We start from the raw sequence: 23,198 nt of genomic DNA, 5'->3' as shown, positions 1-23,198 counted from the left end.
CTTTACTCTACCTCTTTAATTGTTATGTTCGTATTTTATGCAAGTAAGGGATTCAATCTAATAATAATAATACGAATCAGACCACAAATTCTTTATTGTTGACAGAGGAACATCTAACGAATAAAAACATCAGCCCTCTGGGATCTGAAAAGAATTAGTGTGCTATAAATCCAGTTGCTACACTAATGAGAATCGAAAGGGTTATGGCATTTGACAGATAATTTGTTACTTCTTTAGTGAGAAATAATAACTAAGCAGAAGTTCCAGAAAATCTTGAAGAAACCCCTCTTCATCCATGGTTGTTTGAAGCTGGGAGGTGGGTGATGGTCGATGAAGAGCCAGCCAACACCAGATATCATCCTGAATTTGCGAACAGAAGTTTCATAAGGACTTGATATGATTGCATGTTTGATAGTCATTTGGTTCGCCTGAATTTCCCAAATTTGGCATAATATTTTGATAGCATATATTGTAAAGTTTTACAGTGTTGACAAGTTCAAAGCCACCTGTCTACATATTAAAAAATTCTCCTCTATAAATATAATAACTACATTCCAGATCCAGTTTGTAGCTTCTGATTGTGTGGGATGATTCGGCTTAATGAATCATCCTAAGCTGTTTCATTTTCAGACATGAGTACAATATATATGAAAAACTTAAAAATTCGACCAACATATACCCCCGAGTCCGGGGAGAAAAGTATGGAATCATATGCTGAAATTTCCTCCATACTGTTTAGCATTGAATTCGATTCTAAGAATATATACAACATAAAACATCAACATGCAATACCCTTTCAAGAAGTGTATACAGCAGACATTGTCCCCTCATTAAAAGTCCTGTAGGAGTTGCACACCAATGAAAAAAAAAACGTAAGCCGAGCGAGAAAGTTGGATTTAAGAATAATTGGTCTGTGCCAATTATAGATGAAAGTTACCTGTAGTAATCCACAGATATTGCTTGTTTGCTGGCATTGTTTTAGCATCCAAAGGCAGCTTCCAAGATGCTTTGACATCTGCAGAATGCTGTTTACTCTCCCCCTGCAACACAAACAAACAAGCAAAGAAATATTTATGGTGAACCCTCCCTCGATGCAAAATCACTGTAGACAGCAAATTGGTGAAAGCGAGCTTACATATCCAGGGATGCTTCTTGAAAGAAGAGTGATATATTGCTCCATGGCTGCTTCTGGACTCACGTTCCCAAGTCTTTTCCAGGCATTCCTGTCACAATGAAAACCGGTTTCTTCAGATTCTTAATGAGCCACAAAAGCACATTCTCCATGCGGATTACACCTTACAATCTGATTCCATTGTCCATAAGATTAGATCTGAAGCGAGGTAATACTCTAAATGTCAATGTACTTGTGGATTTTTAGCTGAGACATTTAAATCAACCTTATATCTAATCCTCATTTACTGGACTGCAGTTAAGAATAAAAAGCAAACACTTGAAGGGCTTTTATTCAAATTCAGAGGAGAATTTTTACCATTTTGCACGAGCAGACAACTTGAATGCCATAGGATGAGTCTCATGGCAAGGCCCTTCAGTGGCAACCTTTTGGAGTGCATATAATTGCATCTTTAGATTATTGCCAAGTTTCAAAATTTGATCAGCATTGTTTCTACTTTCCAAAAAACACACTGCAGCACCAAAATCCTTCTCCAATTCAGTTCTTTCAATCCCCTCCCAGTCGTCATCAGATAAACCCTTGTTTAAGCAATCTTCCAACACCTCAATCTCTTCTTCGTCCTCTTCAGCTAATCCTATCTCAGTGGTTTTATCACCAAAATTCTCTTCACCAGAACTGATTTCTTCAACAGTTACCTCTGAGATTTTTGCTGGTCCATGACTATCATTCAAACTCTCTTTAAGGGTACCCTTTTCTTCCACAGATTCACCTAAAGCATCAAACTTTACAACTTCTGAAACAAACCCAAGTCCCTTTTCACATTCTAGAACGCATTTTTCAGACTTATTTGAGACCTCCATACATCTTGAAACAGCCTCGAGATGTTGATCAATGACAGAAGACAATGAAAGAAGCTTAGCAATAATAAATGAAAGAACAAAGGAAAGAGAAAGAGTAAACAAAAATTCAAGTAAAAGCTCCATGCTACCTTGGTTTATGGTTAAGAATTGGGATGAAAGGAAAAAAAAAAAAGAATGAGAGAGATGAAGATTCTGGCGTCTTTATTGTCGGTTGAAAATGATATACAAGGGAATAAGAAAAGTGGGATTTTGAGGAGCAGAGGAAAGTATATTCGTGTTTATCTTTTTTTGGGGTGTTTTGGAAACTGCAAAGGGCGGGTGTTATGGCCAATGTCAAATGTGTCGGTTCCTGATTCGAAGGAAGAAGAGAGAGAGCTGTATTTTTGAAAATGACTCTTCCGCTAATTGCCTTTTCTTTTCTTTTTTTCCTTACAACTTTGGGACCTAATTGGACAACAGTGAATATTGTCTATTATAACTTTCGAGATTGCATGCCAACAACCACTTTCCATTTTGTTTAATTTCTTCTTCAGACCATGATTGTATTTTGTATTCAAGTTTGAGTTAGAATTTGATAGGACCGGAATGATAAAAATGGAGAATGGGATGAGTTTTAAGTTGGATTTACATTTGACATTAAACAACTGATTCAAGCTTATTTACAAGCTCAAAGATTAGACATGTTCAAGGTCTTGTCTGATCCCCTGACCTTGTCTTGTCCTTTTGATGTTACCATCAACTCAGGCGCTTTTTGTGTCATTAGCATACAATATCCTTCGTGGCAAATGGCATGGAATGGCTGCCCCAAGTCCCAGTTTGTCGAAGCTGTTAACTCAATAGCCAAAAAGAGAAGTAACTCTCCATAAACAGCTTGGCCTCAAACTTATACAGGAGATGATGAGTAAAAATATCATGGAGGCACTGTATTACAATTCATATTTTATTTTATTTTCTCTACTAAAAAAAGTAAATTAGTCAATTATATCTTACATTAAAGAGTAAATTAATTGTTCTGTTAAAAATTTCATACATTTCTATAGTTAAAAATTAGTGCGGCAAACGGAATAACCAGATAATCACTCCACGTGTACATCGTGCCAACATAGAGGAAACCATTTTTAACAATAGAAATAAATATAATTTTTTTACAAAAGGATGTGCTTTAAAATAATGTATAAGAACTAATTTTTTATTTTTATTTTTTTAGCAGAAGGAATAAATTGTAATGTGACTAGTAGTATAAGTACCTCAATGTATTTTTACCGAAAAGATGGCTAAGAGACAGTGGGTTGGCGGGTAGATTTTCAGTTAGCTTGTCGATTTCATAAAGTTAATGAACAGTGACAATTGCTTCACCATATTAGCAATGATGTGTTTTGAACATTGCTTATGGTTATGAATTTAGAATTTCAGAGTTATTGTCCTTCGACACCACATTTGCATTTTTTTTAAACCTACCCCTGTATTATTCTCTAGCGAAAAAAAAACCTTTTTAACATTGTTAGGTAGTATGTATATGAACTGGTGGAGAGTATTGTCAATGGACAAAACGTAGCTTCCTAACTCATAAATAAACCCATTAATTAGATAACTCATAAATAGACAAAAAAAAAATTATTTGAGAAATCTAATATATTTTATAATTAAAATTGATAAAAAAATTAAATAATACAAAATTTGTTGTCCTTACTCAGACAGGTTGGACTAATCTAACTGGACCAAGTTCATTAATTAGTAGAATATCTACCCTCAAATTTTTAATTTGAAGAGGTGAAAGGACGGACTTCAAGACATTTTACCTTTGATGCTTCTGTTTATTCATGGATTGATTATTCTGTATTCTATTTAGTGGAGTTTTTATGCTAGTTCTTAATAAAATTCAATTAAAATATTTCATCATCTTTCTTTTTTTAGTTTCATATGAATAATTAAATCAAACAATTTTATATCAAATTACAAAGGTTGTAGAACTAAACTTTTCACCTTCATAATAATTTTTTTATACAATTAGCATTTTAAAAATCCAATTTTACACTTTGGTAACATTTTATACTTTTAAAGTTTTAATACCTCATTCAGTGCAAATGAAGTGAACCCCAAATGACTTGGGTTACTGAGCCCACATCCTGCTACTTTTGAAAAGAAATATAAGGATGGACCTGCAGAGGAAAACATCATGGCAAGCAATATGGGTGTATATGTTAGTACCCACAAGAATGGTCAGCAATTAAAGGCTTGCAAAGTTTGTATTTGAATTAAGATTACATGATTAAAATTAATTACAGAACAGTGTAAATGTTAGAAGGCATCTCAAATCAGAAATAAGTTCCATTTATATATATATACATGTTTCCAGGCAGCGTATCGGAAAAAATGTTCATTTAGAAATATGGAGAATGAAGTTGAGTGTTATAAGCAACTTTTAATCAAACCAAAGGAAAAAAAAAAAGTTGGAACTTTAGTAGCAATGACCTAAGCTCATATTGACCTACCATAGCTTCTTTTGGAAGTTAGCTTGTCTTGATGGTCGTATAATTAGTGCACCACAACTGGGCTTTTACTGTTCAATTTCCTTTATGTCTACCTAAAGAAGAAAAACTTTTGGAGAAACTAGATGTTGATTATATGCATCGATGAATTTGGACTAAGGTTTACGGTTGTGCATAAAAGATAACATATCAATACTTTAAAGGCAAAAGTGTTCGCCAAACAATCTCTTCGTGTAGTGACAGATAACGAGTTCTCACACCCTAGACCCCACTGCAATAAGTTAAGGTAGACTCCATATTTGTGTTATTGACATGGGTTGTATTGATTATATGGTGCCCATAAATGAAGACCATATCACTTAGAGAAACATATTTAAAGATTGGATTTGATTGGTCACTCCTATCTAATTGCTTTGATTATGGATATTGGATTGAATTGGAATATTGGATTCTTAGCTTCCAAAAGTACATGTTTACTTTGTTCATTATTATATTGTGATATATGCACAGATAGGGTGAAGTTTATGAAATTTCATTCACTGAAACTGCCAATTTTCAAGTTTGAAAAATCAATTAACTTGCGATAACTTTTTGGATGGGATTCAGGTATTTCTGGGTTGAGATGTCTTCATAGTGTTCAAAGATCTATCTCTTATCTTCACAATGCAATTAAAATCACTCAATTTCGATTTCAAGAGCTCAAGTTATGACAATTTTAGTGAAGACAATGCCAGCAGAATTTTTGGATGGGATTATTACAAAAATTACGAGTTTCAAGCATTTAATTTAAGTTTAAATCATATTGGCTTCGATTTTTAGGCTTAGTTTTTATTATATATGAGCCCAATATTGTATATGTAGTAGGCCCAATTTGTCCGGCCTATTAAACCCAATGAAACCCAAAATGATAAAAATTAATTAATAGTCCAAGTAATGCTACAAGCCCAATTCACAAAACCAATTTACAAACCCAAACAGGCCCAAATAATAAAAACCTTAGTGGCCCAATAGCCCATAACTTAAACTAGCAACAGAAACCCTAGCCTCCTTAACCCTCTTCAGTCGCTGCTCGTGCTGCGCCGCGTCACCTTCGCGCGCCCTACTCCACCACGTTCGCTCCACACTTCCACGCCTTCACGATACCTGCAATAGGGGCGAGAAAATAGCAACAGAAACAAATATTATATTTGGCTATAAAAAGCCACAATATTATTTTTATTTTTTCTCACGGATACTACAAACAAATATGAACAGATAAGTGAATCAAAGAAAATTTCGAAAGGTTTTAATCCTTTTATTTTCTTTTTCTTTCTATTTTTTTACTTCACTTCGTTGCTGTTTCTTTTTTTTTTTTAAAAACAATGAATAAAAACGAAATAAAAAAAAGGAGGGGCCGAACCTTACTTTTGGCGTTTGCGTCGTCGTAGGCTAAGCTGAGGTGGCCATTTCTGATGAAAAATGGTATTTTCTGGGACTAGAAAGCAAATAGGCCGAAAATGGCCATTTTTTTTATCTCCGACCATCGTGGACGGCGGCACCATCGTCGGCTACCGATAGCTGCCACGGTGGTCCGGCGACTGGTCTTGGGCCGGAGGCTTGGGGCTGGAGGAGAGAGTTGAGAGGATTTTTGAAGGTTTTTTTTTAAAAACAGGTGTTGAAATAAATTTTTTGTTGAAAAATTTGCTTAAATAGAGAGCTAAAACGACGTCGTTTTGGCCTGGGTCTTTAAATTCCAAAATGGTTCCAAAACGGCGTCGTTTCATGCTCAAACAGTCCGACCCAACCCGCTCCAGCCTAGGATCCGCGTGTTTTGCTTTAAAAGGGTCTAATTGCCCTTTAAGTCCCCCGCCTTTTACATTTGTTTCAATACGGTCCTATTCCCTTTTCTTGTATCCTTTTAAATTCACCCCGTTTAATTTTAAAATTTTTAATTGGTCCTTTTTTAAACGGTGCGCATATGCGGAGGGATTATTTGCCCAATTGATCCTTCCATGTACTTGCGCGTTACAATTTGACCCTTCTCTTTTATTTTATTTCCAATTTGCCCCTGAATTTCTGTTTTAAATTTTAAATTGGTCCCCATTTATTATTTGCATTATTTTATTAATTATTTTAGTGTTATTATTGCTCTAATTATATTTTCTTTTTACGCTTATTATTATTATATTACCATATCATCATATCATTAATTTATATATTTCCAGATATTTTCTTACTCAAATACTATTATTTATCTATCATTATTATATTTCTATGTATTGTATCTCTATTTATATTTATATACTAATATCATTTTTTTATTTTTTTATATATTATTATTATTATCATTATTATCACTATAAGTACTATTATTATTTTTTATCATTATTATTATTACTTTTTTTCCTACTATTATTATTTCGTACTATTATTGTTATTATTACTACTATTGTTTTTTTACTATTTTTTACTATTATTATTATCATTATCTTTTTAATCTGTGTTATTTAATATCTTATTATTTTGATTATTTTTTATTAAACTTTTATTTGCTTATTTATTTACTCTTTTAGTTTTATTTATTTATTTTTTAACCAGCTTATGGGTTTTATTTCTTTTATGCATAATTTATTTTAAACCTTTTTATATGTTGTCTAAAATAGTTTTTTTTGTTATTTTATATGTTATTTTATTTTAAATTGTTTTACATATTAATCATTTTAAATTGCCTTGCATTATTTACTTCAAGTTGTTTTTTATAATCTATTTTAAACCCTTTTTTTATCATTTATTTAAAATTGTCTTGTTATTTGTTTTAAAATTATTTTATATCATTCGTTTCGCTTTTTCTTTGATTATTAATATTCGCATTCAAATGATGTGTGTTGTGTGATTATGACTGTCATATGTACTATGAATTGTTCACTAGTGTATTCATAATGTTGTCGTCCATTAGCATACTGTTTTATTCATTTATCATTTCTCTAAATTATAGCAATTGTCACCCTAAAATTCATAAAAAAGGGATTCTTTAATAAAGGCAATATCTGTGTTTGGAAATTCGAGAGATCGTGCCCTAACGCACTGGGTTTCGTTTTTTCTCGTTTGATCCAAATGACCGGATAACCTTTTAAAATTAAAATGCATGAGTTTTGAAAATCAAAGGATAAGCTTATTCTCGAAGGTTTAAAATGTTGCGTCCTAAAGTACTGGATGTGATATTTTATTACTTCGAGACCAGAAGTTCTTAGCATCCGTTTCGATTTACTTAAGCAAATTCTTTGTAAAAATAAACATTAATAAAAAGGATTGCATTTTTTTTAAAAATCTCTTCAAATCTTCAATTGTCGACACTAAGACATTAATTAGTCAACTAGGTACCAATTTTGGGCGTTACAAGGGTGCTAATCCTTCCTCGTGCGTAATCGACTCTCGAACCCGTCCTTCCGAATTTCATAGACCAAAAGCGTTGTTTTAATAAATCAAAATGGTTTATTGAAAATGACCATTTTACGAGGTGACCCGATCACACCTTATCAAAAAGGATTGGTGTGACTCCCCCTTTCTATTTTCAAATAAAAAGTCGACCCCGATTTTTTCTTTTTAAAAAAAGGTGGTTTCGACAGCTTGATGACTCCACTGGGATTGAGAGAGTCAAGCCATAAATTGATTAATTTATGTCTTTTCGTTGAAAATTGAAAATTCAATTTAAAATACGACCCTTTCATTGCATTTCATTTGTTATCTTCGTGATCTTGGTCATAATACCTGCTTTGTTGGTTCACGTCTTTAAATATTTTTGCATATTGCATGACATGACCTCTCGGACCTACCCTTTAAGTGAGAGTGAGAAACTAGTCCTTCGTGAGGTTTTCATCTCTGTATAGGATAGTGGATTGCTTCCGGGATACATCCGTACCTATGTCTTCGTGAGCTTTTCATCTCCGTATAGCCATAAGGAAATGTATTCCCTTGAATCAAACTCGATCTATATGAGCCTATAATGGGTGAGGATTGAGGAATCTATTGGTTCAAGTACCCTATCTTTAGAACCGAACCAAGTGTAGTGACCCATAGGAGCCCACCCTAGGTAGAACCACACCAAACCATTAGCGGTCATCTGAATAGGAGTTCTGCTTGTTATTTCTTGCTTGCTTTAATTTCATGTGAATTGTACTAACCTGGGTTGTTTTGCTTGTGTTTTCATGGCATTTCATCATAAAAGGGTGTCGGTTCGAGTTTAATTACTAAATAGAGGGCTTGTCATGGGGAACAGATTTCTTGATAAAGTGGAGGATAATGCGGTTGTCCGTATATGGTCGAAAAAAATGCAATTGGAAAAGGGAGATAGCTTGACAGCGGGGTATACGTCAGAGTTATGGGACTTCACTCGTATCACCGTGACACAGAATGATCTTCGGGAATTAAAAAAATGTGGGCCCAATGGGGTGGTGAAGTCAAACAGCTATTTTACGACAATTACAGTGATCTGCCCTACTTATTCGACATCAAGATAGATAAGCATCTGTTTTGGGCTTTGGCCCAATTCTGGAATTTGGCCTACAGTTGTTTCACCTTCAGGAACATAGATTTGGTGCCCACAGTGGAAGAATATACCGCTCTACTTCTAACCTTTGTGAAGAAATTGATGAATATGACCAGAATGAGTGAGCAGTAGGTTACGGATCAGATCAAACAGAAAGGGGAAAACAAATGTATTCCCTGGAAAAGTTTGCAAGACATGATTTTGGCACACCCGGACGTGAAGAAGAGAGTGGATGTTTTTGCTTTAAGTATCTACGGGTTAATGGTTTTCCCTAAGGTGCTGGGGCATGTGGACGAGGCAGTTTCTGATCTATTTGACTGACTAGATAAGAGGGTTACGTCAATTCTTATGATTTTACCCGAAACATTCAGATCTTTAAATGCATGCTGAAGAGCTGGTGAGGGTCGATTCATAGGATGTGCGCAACTACTGCTAGCTTGGTTCCATAGTCATTTTTGGAAGTAGACAATGTGTCATATTGGGTGTTCTCCGAGAATTACCCACCATTAAAGGAAATAGTGGCTACATCAAGACGAGATGAAATATCAGAAGAAAGATGGATAATGATCTTCTAAAATCTCCAAGAAGAGGATGTCAAGTGGAGAGCCCCTTGGTTGGTTCCCGATGAGATCTTATATCGATGTGGGAATTTTGACTAGGTCCTCCTACTTAGGATTTTGGGAGCCATAGGATATGCTCCTTTGCTTATATTAAGGCAGCAAAGATTGAGATAGTTCATACCGGCGACCCATGGGCTAGCTCAGTGTGAGTTTCCGTATAAGGGGGATAATTATAAGAAGAAGGTACGAGAGATGTCCAACGCTTAGAATCAGACTCGCCGGATGAAGAGATTGGCAATAGGTCCGATAATGACCCCTGAGTATAATGAGTAGAGGAGTAAGAGGATTAATCATAATATTCCTTAGCCAAATTAAGAGGGCTCACAGTCAATAGAAGAATATCTACAAGTGGTCCCATCCGAGTTAGAAATCATAAGGCAGGACTTTGAGAAGGAATGCATAACTTAGAAAGAAGATAAAGCAACTGGAAGAGGGGAAGATGCATTTGAGACTAGATGCTGATGTTCAGAAATTGGAAACTGAGAAAGTGAGAAAGGGCAAGAATAAGGCCGAAGAAGATTTGGATAGTCTAAAATCGATTATAAGAAGCTATGTTTATCAATGAAAACTGCCGGATTGGGGAAAACGCTAGAGTAATGGCGACAGGAGATTCAAGAAGAAAAGACTAGAGCTGATCGATGGGAAAGAAAATTCCAAGTTACTCAGGATCAAAAGGAAGCCTTAGAAAAGAGCTTATCAAAAACTCGAAATGAGAAAATTGAGTTAAAAGCTAGAGTGGCAGAATTGGAAAAGTCGCTTCATTAGTGTCATAGCCGAAACTTTGCAATGGAGTTGAAGGCGAGCTCAAACAAGATTGAAGAGCTGAAAAGGAAGATAGAATAACTCGAGACTGTGTTGTGAAACTGTGAACTCCAGGTTGATCTCATTGAAGCAAATGAAGAGCATTGGAAAGAGCAACTCCATCGTTCCCAAGATCAAGTTAGGGACAGTGATTATATTATGGATGAAGCCGTGGCTCAGATGCGAGAGGTGGTTGATCATTTACAGACTCTAGTAGTTCAGGCTGACGTGCTAAGTGTAAAATATAAATTAGAATTGGACTGGGGTCGAGAGTTCGCCTGGCTCTTTAGGAAGGTTAAAACTTTGAGTATTAGGGCGAAACCATTTATGTAATCTGTTTTATGTGAAGAATTTTGTTTTCTAGTAAAGTTATTCTAAAGGGAATTGAATCAGAGTCGACGCTCTGAAGGGAATTGAATCAGAGTCGACGCCTTTTTTACATTCATTCCATGTATTTGCATTACATCGCATTACATGCATTAACTTTCACAAAAGGACCCTAATTAATTAAAAATTATTTCAGTGAATTTGGAAACCGACAAAAGCCCACCGATTAAGTATTATTACGGTACACGAAAGAAAACTAAGGCAATGAACCAAAGATTGGAAAGGTTAGAGCAAATGTAAAAAGAAATGCAAGATCGGTTTCAAGTACAGATGCAAGAGCAACTAGCCAAGATTCAACAGGATATGAAGGATCAGATGTTAGAATCCCAAAAGAGCATGATGTAACACCCCTTACCCGTATCCGACACCGGAACAGGGTACGAGGTATTACTGGACTTGAGTACTTGTAATCATTTAAAACCGAGACATAAAATTTCATAAATTTTAAAATTTTCAAACATATTCAAGACTATCTAGATTAAATGACTTTATACAATAGAGACCTTCAAATAACATAGGTTAGTATTTTAGGCCAACTCCTAGCAACTTAATAATAATTAAACGAGTCTCCATACATCCCAAAGACTTAAAAATACTTTAAAACCTTTATATATCGATCAATAGTTTGATTGTGTGATTTAACCTCCGGCGACCTCCAACTCGAGCTAACATCTGCGACACTATAGGAAGAAGGAAAGGAAAGGAGTAAGCATTATAGCTTAGTAAGTAAATATGTAAATATTAATAAAAAATACATTATCATACATTAAAAAAAGTCACAATATGTTCCCGGAACATTACCATCACAAACACACATACTTTCACTGTTACAATTATAAATAGGTTCAAAATAAGCTGTCTAGCAGAGTACCAGCAGCTAAATTATTTATTTCTGGAGCTACAAAACTCCAAATTACAAACCGTTAATTTTAATTGAAACTAAATTCATTTATATTCTTACCATAAAATTCTTATAATTTTTTGTCTAGCCAATTAGTACAGTTTATTCATTTAATTTACCCCTATTTCACTGCTCAACTGCCCTGACCACTCTTCACTACAAATAAATTTTCTCTTCGTATAGAACTCATATGATGTTATAGTTTATTTTATTTAAAACTAGATTCATTGAGAATTTAAAAGATATAAATTATATCCCATAATTATTTTTTACAATTTTTAATTATTTTTCAAAGTTAGAACAGGGGATCACGTAGTCATTCTAAACCAGTCTCATAGAAACTTAAATATCTCAGAATATAGAATTCCTTTGCTTGCTCTATTTTTGTTATATGAAAATAGACTCATTAAGATTTAATTTGATACCTCATTCAGTCTCTGATTCAATTTATACTATTTTTGGTAAATTTTTAGATTCTCATCACTGCAACTATCCAGAACAGTTTTATTGTCAATTCTGATCTTTCACACTTCAATTGTATTCATCACTTACCCATAACAATCTTTCCAATTTCCAATCACATATCAAGCATATTACTCATAAGTTACACACGTATATACTTACACTTATCTTCACAAAGTCATACACAATTTCATTTAATCAATTTCCCAATTGAACACTTCGGAATAATAACAGATACGTGATGGTATCGCACATAGTCCACCTTTAAAATCGAAGCTCTCTTGTACACATAGTGGCCTTCAATTAGCACACTCATGTGACCTAACTCGATTGTACACATAATTTTGGCTCTCTTGTACACATGGTGTACACATAGTATCACCCATGTGACCTAGCCACTTTATCTCGTAGCTCTCTTGTTTACATGGTGTCCTTCACCTGGAACCACACATGCAACCTAGCTACATCTATCTCGTAGCTCTCTTGTCTACATGGTGTAAACATAGTATCACCCATGCGACCTAGCTACCTCATAATGTCTCGTAGCTCTTTTGTCCACATGGTATACATCCCGAATTACACATGTGACCTAGCTGCATACCATCTGTATCTTTCGATTCCGAAGGTTCAAACGGGAAGTATCTCACTTTCTAATACTTTATTCTATTCTTCCAATAGTCAATTATGATTCAAAAATCATCTACAATACATAAAATATGCTGAAATATAAAAACGTAATAAAGATAATGTATTATTTACATACAAACTTACATACTTTCTCATTTCCATGTCGAATTAATATTGAACATTTAAATCATCATAATTATACTACTTACAACACCTCGGAAATCATAGTAAATATATTAATTTTGCATTGAAACATGCATAAATTAATTCTTATTATACATATGAACTTACCTCGATACTAAAACGGTCATTTTACCAACTTTCCCAATTTTCTATTTTTCTCCCATTCTAGGTTCAAATCTCGTTTTTCGGTATCTAAAACATCATATTTTACTTATTTAATTAATGTAATATTCAAAACAGTCCTTTACTCAAACTTTGGAAAAATTACATTTTTGCCCCTAAACTTTTGCATATTTACACTTTTGCCCCTAAGCTAGGGAATTAAACTTCATCCCTTGTTATTATGTTTTATGACATGCTGATCATTTTTCCCTTCTATGGAAACATCAAATTCTCACTCTAACACATAGTTATGAACAATAACAACTTTTATCGATTAAGCCGTTTTACTCATTTTTGCTTAAAACCACTTAACAAAAGTTGTTTAACATAATTTCAGCCTTCATATTCTAGCATAAAACATCAAAATAAACACATTTCACCTATGGGTATTTTTATAAATATGAACCCTAGCTTAAATTATTGCTAGAATAAGCTTAATTAAGTTACCGGGATTCCAAAAACATAAAGAACTTGAAAAACGGTGCTAGAACGGACTTACTATTGAGCTTGGAAAGCTTGAAAACCTTAGCCATGGCTTCCCCCATGCTAATTTCGGCCTCCATGAAAAAGATGAGTCAATTTTGGCTTTATTTTCCCTTTTTATTTTTTTTAATTACCAAATGACTAAAATACCCTTAAGGCATTTCTTTAAAATTTTGTCCTATTCATGCCCATTTTTGTCCAAACGAAATATAATGGTCTAATTACCAGTTAAGGACCTCCTCTTTAAAACCCCATTTCAATCAAGTACTTATGAATTAGAACACATATTTTGCAACTTTTGCAATTTAGTCCTAAAAATCCAATTAAGCACTTTATCAGTAAAATTTCTTAACGATATTTTTACACAATATTTTAATCAATAAATAAACCTTAAAACTTAATCGGAATAAATTTTTCGACTTCGAATTCATGGTTCTAAAACCATCGTTCCTTTTAGGCCCTAAATCGGGCTGTTACAGCAACTTTTGCAAATAAGCCCTAATAGGTAAATTAAACATGAAATTTATAAAATTTCTTATCAATACTCTAACACATACATCTAATCACTCGGTAAATCGTAAAAAAAATTAATCGAAATAAACTTTTCTATCTCAGATTTGTGGTTTTGCAACCACTATTCCATTTAGGCCCTATTTCGAGATGTTACACATGATGAACTAGTTAACCCAGTTACTGATTGGAGGGCCAGAAAAAGGAAAGAGCCCTATGGTCAATTCCGGGGATGACAACAATGTCCCTGTCTATCCACCAAAATTCACCCCAAAAAACACAACCCAGTGCATATCCATATAGGGTGTCTGTTAACATCAGCCCCCAACATCAAGTAGTTGCTTCTGCACTAACAAACTTCCCGACAGGCTCAGGCTCTGCAGACAATCCAGAAAATCCCGTTGTCTCTGATCTTGATGACATAGCAGAGATAGAAAAGGAAAAAGCAGAGCTCCCAAAGCAACTCGAAGACCGATGTAGATGGCTGGAGGAGAAGTTCAAGGTATTGGAAAGTGCTGATTACCGTTTTGGAGTTGATGCCAAATGCTTGAGCTTGGTTCCAGACCTGGTGCTCCCACCTAAGTTTAAGACCCCAGAGTTTGAGAAATATAACGGGACTAGCTACCCGGAAGCTCACATTATAATGTTCTGTCGAAGGATGACGGGCTATATTGATAATGATCAGTTGTTAATTCACTATTTCCAAGATAGCCTGACTGGGGTAGCGGCCAAATGGTATAATATATTGAGTCATGCCCAAATTAATTCATGGAAGGACCTCGCACAAGCCTTCATGAAACAATATGGCCACGTAATAGATATGACACCTAATAGAATCACCTTGCAGAACATGGAGAAAAACCCAAATAAGAGCTTCAGGCAGTATGCTCAAAGGTAGAGGGAAATCGCCACACAAGTTCAACTACCTCTACTAGAAAAGGAGATGGCAATGCTCTTTATTAATACCGTGAAGGCTCCATTTATTAATCACATGCTGGGGATACAACTAAGAGTTTCTTGGACATAGTAATGTCCGGTAAGATGATAGAAAATGCAATAAAGTGCGAAAAAATAGATGTAGGGGAAAACACCAAGAGATCAGCCCCCCAAAAAAGGGAGAATGAGGTAAATAGCATGAGTGTATACAACAAGGGTCATTCAAAGTCAATTACTATGAGCTAGACGAAGACAGTAACCACTAACCACCAAGGCTCCTCAAGGCAGGAATCCAATACAAGGGCAAATACAAAAAGACTAAAGTTCACACCTATACCCATGACGTATAGGGAGCTATATCAGAATCTATTTGATGCGCACGTGGTGTCCCCTTTCTACCTAAAACCGATGCAACCCCTATTTCCTAAATGGTATGATGTAAACGCTCAATGCGAATACCACGCTGGAATCACTGGGCATTCAATCGAAAATTATACTTTGTTTAAAAAGTTAGTTGAAAGGTTTATAAAAATGAGAATTGTAAAGTTTGATGACCCATCAGGACCAAATGTAGCAGGAAACCCGCTACCCAATCATGTTGACCAAGGGGTAAACGGGATAACTGAATATGGGAGCAAGAAAGTCAAAAGTGAGGTTGCAAAAGTGAAAACCCCATTGAGACAGGTTTAAAAAGAGATGGTAAAAAGGGGATTGATCATACCAGATCTAGAGGGGAGACCTGAAGGAATGAGGAACTATTTTGAGTTCCATAATGGAGAGGGGCATAAAATTCAAGAGTGCATTGAGTTCAGAGCCCTAGTGCAAGACATGATAGACAATAAGGAAATAGAATTTTATGAAAATGTTAAAAGCCCCGAAGAGGGAAATATATGCCAGTCGGAGGGAGAACCGACAATGAAGGTACAGAAATTTAACTACCCGATGGTCATCATTTCACAACCAAGAAACAATGAAGTTGGAATACAAATGGCACCAAAGGTCATAACCCAGCTGGTGCTTTAAAAAAGGACCAAGATGTGGGTTTCTATATACGTAATGGGAGGCATTACGATTCGGCAAATGCAAGAGCAGAACCTGTAAAAGGAAAAGCCTGGGCGGTCAAACCAAAGGAAGGAAAAACGACTAGATCTGAGTCGCCTGTTAACGAGCCGGTTAATAAAGAGGAGGCTAAGGAATTCTTAAAAATTTTAAAGCACAGTGAGTATAGCATTGTAGAATAGCTGCATAAACAACCAGCTCGCATATCAGTGCTAGCTCTACTTTTAAGTTCGAAAGTACATCGTAGCGCATTGATGGAAGTATTAAACAAAACTTATGTCACTAACAATATTCCAAACAACAAGCTAGACCGTTTGGTTAGTAATATAAGAGCTGATAATTTCATCTTCTTTAATGATGATAAAATACCACCCAGAGGTATAGGATCGACTAGGGCTCTGCACATCGCCACCCGCTGTAAGGCGTATACGCTACCAGGGGTGTTGATTGATAATGGATCGGCCCTGAACGTCTTACCCCTATCTACACTGAATAAGTTGCCTGTGGATAGCTCTCATATGAAGACATGTCAAAATATAGTAAGAGCATTTAATGGCACCGAAAGGAGAGTAATGGGAAGAATCGAATTACCCCTTTCGGTCGATCCAAACACATACGAGGTGGGCTTCCTGGTAATAGACATCAAGCCTTTTTATAACTGCTTATTGGGGAGGCCATGGATACATTCAGCGGGGGTAATACCTTCATCACTGCATCAAAAGTTGAAGTTAGTAACAGAAGGCAGGCTAGTAACTATAAGTGCAGAAGAAGACATCATTGTAGCTGTGACGAGTGATGCACCATATTTAGAGACGAACGATGAAGCGATCGAATGTTCCTTTCGATCTTTGGAATTTGTGAACGCAACATTCATCACCGAAGGGAGCAGGATCCCCACGCCTAGGATATCCAAAACTACAAAAAATGAGCCTATAGCTGATTGTTGAAAAAAGGGCTTTACCAGGAAGAGGACTCGGAAGATACCTTTAAGGAAGGTTGAAGTACTAATGATGAAGGATAAACGAGACCGTTTCGACTAAGGATTTAAGCTAGAGCGAGACAAAGAAAGAGGAAGTTGAAAAAGAAGCAAGAGAGGAGGATGGCACAGTTGAGCGAGGAGGAGATCAAATAGAAACCAATGATCTTCCCCCACATATCTAGAACTTTTGTATCCGGAGGAATTATTCACCCCGAGCGAGGGATGCCAAGAAAAGAAACCACAGAAGAAATGTTGGGAAATCTAGATATCAACGTCATATCTGAGGAGGGAACTGGAGAAAGGAAATTGTCGGGCATTTAGCCTTATGTACTTGGCAGTATTCTAAACAACTGGACTCCGAAAGAGATTCCTGTAATTTTTAGGGATAATTCAGAGTAATGTTCAAAACACACTTATTGCTCTAAGCCTAGGAGTGATAAGAATCATTTTGTGAAATAGGTTTATGTCCAAAATCTTTATTTTAATTAAATACATCTTTGTTATCATTCTGATTGGATATTCTTTTATTCTTTCCATTTTATTCATAATCATGCTATATAGATGATTTTTCTTAGATTCTTTGGTCGTATTGGACTTTCTTTCAAATATTCTTTTATTCTTCATTCATCATACAAATAATTATTCTTTGTCTCTGTTGTTTTTGGATTGCCCTTCATCACCATAACAGGTCTCCAGATATCAATGATATGAGCGACGATGCTAAGGACTCAGGGTCTCATTTTGAGCAGGATATGTATATGGAGGATCCTCAAGATTTTGAAGATGATCAAGACTGTGACCTATCTTCTGACTTGTTGGGGATGGTAGATCAAGATGAAAAACAAATCCTACCTCACAAAGAGTCAGTCGAAATAGTGAGTTTAGGGGAAGGAAAAGAGGTGAAGATTGAAACTTGTATCACCATAGAGACAAAACAAGATCTCATTGAGTTACTTCAAGAATTTAAGGATGTCTTCGCATGGTCATATCAAGACATGCCTGGGTTAAATATTGACATTGTGGTACATCGAGTCCCCGTAAAGGAAGAGTGCAAGCCTATTCAATAAAAGCTCCGAAGGATGAAGCCTGATGTTTTGCTGAAAATAAAAGAAGAGGTCAAGAAACAGTTTGACACTGGGTTCTTAAAAGTGGTTAGATACTCAGAATGGGTAGCCAATATCTTCACACCCCTCACCCGTATTCGACGCCGGGACAGGGTTCAATATGTCACCAGACTTAACTCAAGCATACACATGTAAAACTGGGCCATGAAATTTTGATCGATTTTAAACATTTCATTTCATACTCAATCTGTCCCTTAAATGGGCTTACGAGGCCCAAAACATACATTCGAGATGATTTAAGTTTAAACTAAGAACTTAAGAAAATCTTGGAGAAATTCATGCCTTAGGGTTCCACACGCCCATGTGACTCGGGACACGCCCATGCCCTTGGCCCGTGTGCAACACTGATCTTAGGGCACAACCATGATACACGCCCGTGTGGGCTACCCGTGGACCATACTAACTTAAAAGTTTAAGTGCAGGAAATGCACGGCCTAAACACACGCCCGTGTGTCTTGCCCGTATGGACAAACTAGGCTATTTTTTGAGCTATTTTGCCACCCATTTTGCACAACCTACACAAGATCATTTCAATATACTAATTCCATCCCAAAAGACATCAATTCATTCATAGAAGGAACATCATATACATTTTCCAAAATGAATAATAGCCATTATCTAGGCTTAATACAAAATGAAGGGCTTTTATCTTAAACCAATATACATAAACAATTTCTCAATAAAATAACTTCCTAGCCTAGCCCTATACATACCATAATAAAAAATATAAATCCAGCTATACCGAGTATTACCGCTGATAGTGTGATTGATATCTCTGACTTCAAGGGATCCTTGAGCAATTTGGCAGTACTGAAAGAAAAAGGAAAGGGAAGAAAGTAAGCATAAGGCTTAGTAAATAAATATACATCAACAGTTTCACCATTTATCATCATGCTCATAGCTCAAAGGTAAGCATAACTTGACTTACTCATTACCGTCCACTCAAGTCACATTTTCTAATTGAGATCATTACACATGTATACCAAAATATGTACTTGTAACACTCAAAACATTATCATACTTTCCTTATTAAATCTCTTTCTTAACCCTTAGAGTTTAACCTTTTGGAATACTACCAGATACTCTATAAGCCTCAAACATGGGTTAAGTTGCTGATGCCATGTCCCAGACATGGTCTTACACTAGCTCTCGTGTATACGTGCTGATGCATGTCCCAGACATGTCTTATCTTACACTAGCAAGAAGCTTAGCTGATGCATGTCCCAGACATGTCTTACACTGGCACTTCTCTCTACACTGATGCCATGTCCCAGACATGATTTTACATTGGCTATCAGAATGTGGCTGATGCATGTCCTAGACATGTCTTACACTAGCCCTCGTCTCAATTTCGATGCCATGTCCCAGACATGGTCTTACACTGGCTCTCACATAACTCAATGTTATGGCACGAACATCCAGTTTGTTTCTTGGGGTTCTTACTGGATCTTTCTACTTTCTCAATCATAAATATGCACACTCAATTCAAATTCTAGAAATTCATGCTATATCAAATCAATAACAATCTAATACATGCATTTAACAATATAGTTGTATTATTTACATACAACTTACCTCGATTTACAAAAAATACTTGACTAGACGGCTTAATCGGATTGCTTGGCTTTGTCCCGGTCTAAGCTTAGATTTGGTAAATCTTGATCTATAATAACAAAATGCACTCATTTAGTCACTAATTACAATTAGGCATTCATAATTTCACATCTTTGGTAAAATGACCATTTTGCCTCTAGACCTTGGCAAACTGACCATTTTACCCCAATGCTCGAAAATCAATTTTTATCAAATTTTTTCGTATTTCAAGCCTAGCTAAACTCTTTTTACTCTTATAGTAACCCCAAATTCTCATTATTTTATACACATTACCTATTTTGTAACTTATGCAAAATAGTCTCTTTAGGTGTTTTCAGGCTAACACCTTTTACAAAAGTTGCTTATAACACAACTAGGACTCATACTCCTCCATAAAAACTCAGCATCTATCATAAATATATCCATGGAAAAATCCTAAACTCTTGACCATTTGCAAGATATCACACTCATTTGAAAGCTCATGCTTCAAGGGTCTCAAAAATGTAAAAATCTTGAAGAAAACTCATTAAAATCACTTACTTGTAAGAGGAACAAGTTGTTGCAACATTTAAGCTTTCAAATCCCTTTTCATACCTAATATTTTTGGTGGAAAATATGAAAAGAAAAGAAAATGACAACCTTTTTCTATTTTGTTTCTTTTTGGTCAAACTAGCTACCAAATTTCTACCTACTTTTAAAATTCGTCTCCTCTATGTCTCATGGCCGGCTATGTTGTCAATTAAGGGCTTATTTGACCATTAAAGACCCTTAATTTTGATTCTTTAATAAAATAACACCTTTAGCTATCAAATTATGACTTTTGCACCTTATGCGATTTAGTCCTTTTTCGCAATTGGGCTCACAATGGTTAAAGATTAACTCATCAAAATTTTCAAACACTAATATTATCAAGCTAAAATCTCATAATTATAATAAAAAATAATTTTCCCAACTTCGAATTTGTGGTCCAGAGATCATTGTTCCGACTAGGCCCTAAATTAGGCTGTTACATTTCTCCCCCCTTAGGGATTTTCGTGCTCGAAAATCTTACCGGTGAATTCGGATACTGCCCTCTCAGAGACTCCTCGAGTTCCCATGTAGCTTCTTCGACTCCATGTCTATGCCACAAAACCTTCACAAGTGGTATACTCTTATTTCTCAATTGTTTGACTTCTCGAGCCAAAAACTTGACCGGCTCCTTGCTATAAGTCATGTCCAGAAGAATCTCAACCTCCGTCGACTCAATTATATGAGAAGGGTCTGATCTTTATTGGCGTAACATGGAAACATGAAACACATCATGAATCTTTTCTAGCTCTGGTGGCAAGTCCAAATGATAAGCAACAGGCCCTACTCTCTCGGTAATCTTATAAGGTCCTATAAAACGAGGACTCAATTTGCCTTTTCTACCAAATTTGAGGACTTTCTTCCACGGGGAAACTTTCAAAAATACTTTATCACCGACTTCAAACTTAATCTCTTTTCGTTTCAAATCCACATAGGATTTTTGTCTATCCGAGGCGGCTTTCAGATAGTTACGAATCACTTTAACTTTTTCCTCTGCCTCTTTGATTAAATCAACCCCGTAAATTTGACCCTCTCTCAACTCGGTCCAGAATAAGGGAGTTCGACGCTTTCGCCTGTACAAAGCCTTATAAGGCGCCATTTTCAGACTCGACTGATTGCTATTGTTGTAGGCGAATTCAACCAATGGTAAGTATTTTTCCCAACTTCCTTGAAATTCAAGAACACAGCACCTCAACATGTCTTCTAGGATCTGTATTACTCTTTTCGACTGTCCGTCAATTTACGAATGAAATGTCGTGCTGAAGCTCAACTTAGTTCCTAAAGCTTCTTGTAACTTCTTCCAAAACCTCGAGGTAAACCTCGGGTCTCGATCTGAAACAATTGATAACGGCACACCGTTAAGCCTCACAATCTCGAAAACATACAAGTCAGCCAATTTCTCATGGGAGTAGTCGGTACGTACTGGCACGAAGTGTGCTGACTTAGTTAGTCTGTCGACCACAACGCAAACTATATCTTTCTTTTTCGAAGTTAGTGGCAAACCCATTATAAAATCCATAGTGATCTGATCCCACTTCCATTCAGGAACCATAATAGGCTAAAGTAACCCAGAAGGCACTTGGTGTTCAGCCTTTACTTGCTGACACACTAAACACTTAGAGACAGACTCCAAAATGTCTATTTTCATTCCCGACCACCAATATATTTTCTTCAGGTCGTTATGCATTTTCACGCTACCCAGGTGGATGGACGAACAGCCACTGTGTGCCTCTCATAAAATCTTCTGAATGAGCTCACTATCTTTGGGTACACAAATTCTATCTTTGAACATTATACAATCATCAGTACTAATACGAAAATCTGACTCAATCTTTGATTCACACTGAGTTCTCTTGGCTTGCAGTTTCTCGTAATCTTTCGTAGCTTCACGGATTTCATGAAGAAAATTTGGTCTGGCTTTCAACTCCGCTAGGATCGATCCATCACTAGATATAGTCAACTGAGCGTTCAAGGCTCTCAAGGCAAACAACGACTTCCTACTCAAAGCGTTAGCGACTACGTTCACCTTTCCCGGATGATAGTCGATAATCAACTCATAATCTTTTATTAGCTCTAACCATCGTCGTTTCCTCAAATTCAACTCTTTCTAAATCATCAAATACTTTAGACTCTTGTGATCGGTAAATACTCGGCATCTCTCACCATACAAATGGTGTCGCCAAATCTTCAGCGTGAACACAACAGCTGCTAGCTCTAAGTCATGGGTCAGATAATTTCTCTCGTGAGGTTTTAGCTGCCTCGAGGCATAGGCTATAACCTGCATGAGTATACACCCTAAACTGTTTAGGGAGGCGTCACTAAAAACTAAAAATTGTTTACCCGACTCTGGTTGCACTAAAATTGGGCTTCGGTCAACAAAGCCTTTAATTTCTCGAAACTCTGTTTGCATGCTTCTGTCCTTTCAAATTTGACATCTTTCTATAGGAGCCTTGTTATCGGTGTAGCTATCATAGAGAATCCATTTACAAATCGTCTATAGGATCCCACTAGCTCTAGAAAACTGTAAACCTCTGCTACATTCCTCGGCAGTTTCCATTCCACAATAGCTGAGACTTTATTTAGGTCAACTCTAATTCCTTCACCCGACACAACGTGTCCTAGAAATCCGACTTCGTTGAGCCAAAACTCGCTCTTACTAAACTTATCATAGAGTTGCTTATCCCTCAAAGTCTGCAACACAGTTCTCAAATGCTCCACGTGCTCACTCTCGTTATGCGAATAAGCCAAGATGTCAGCGATAAAAATGACGATGAACGTATCCAAACATGGTCAGAAGA

At 36.1% G+C, this 23,198-nt stretch overlaps 1 protein-coding gene across 3 annotated transcripts; it reads right to left on the bottom strand.

Moving 5' to 3' along the window:
* Positions 1 to 67: 67 nt before the first annotated feature.
* LOC107900026 (acyl-CoA-binding domain-containing protein 3) lies at positions 68 to 2,366 on the bottom strand. Of its 3 annotated transcripts, XM_016825759.2 has the most exons (6): positions 2,121 to 2,362; positions 1,490 to 2,007; positions 1,136 to 1,223; positions 938 to 1,040; positions 793 to 839; positions 68 to 360 (listed from the first exon to the last, which is right to left on the bottom strand). In XM_016825759.2, exons 2-6 carry the CDS (start codon positions 1,990 to 1,992, stop codon positions 226 to 228), a joined length of 876 nt encoding a protein of 291 aa, XP_016681248.2. In that variant the 5' UTR covers positions 1,993 to 2,007; positions 2,121 to 2,362; the 3' UTR covers positions 68 to 225. The 3 variants fall into 3 exon arrangements, with proteins under 3 accessions (XP_016681248.2, XP_016681245.2, XP_040937782.1); XM_016825756.2 differs by having other exon boundaries at positions 1,490 to 2,366; XM_041081848.1 differs by lacking the exon at positions 793 to 839 and having other exon boundaries at positions 1,490 to 2,352.
* Positions 2,367 to 23,198: the final 20,832 nt, after the last annotated feature.

Source organism: Gossypium hirsutum, chromosome A11 (genome assembly GCF_007990345.1).
Source record: "Gossypium hirsutum isolate 1008001.06 chromosome A11, Gossypium_hirsutum_v2.1, whole genome shotgun sequence".
NCBI classification, from domain to species: domain Eukaryota; kingdom Viridiplantae; phylum Streptophyta; class Magnoliopsida; order Malvales; family Malvaceae; genus Gossypium; species Gossypium hirsutum.
The sequence above is the reverse complement of the archived record's forward strand: the minus strand, read 5'-3'. Positions and strand labels throughout refer to the sequence as shown.

What these genes read in the sequence shown, in the direction of transcription:
- LOC107900026 (XM_016825756.2), bottom strand. Translation starts at nt 2,115, where the DNA reads ATGGAGCTTTTACTTGAATTTTTGTTTACTCTTTCTCTTTCCTTTGTT. An exon ending in TTGTCTGCTCGTGCAAAATG is followed by an intron (nt 1,224 to 1,489) that starts GTAAAAATTCTC and finishes TCATTGTGACAG; the next exon opens with GAATGCCTGGAAAAGACTTG. An exon ending in ATATCTGTGGATTACTACAG is followed by an intron (nt 840 to 937) that starts GTAACTTTCATC and finishes CAACTCCTACAG; the next exon opens with GACTTTTAATGAGGGGACAA.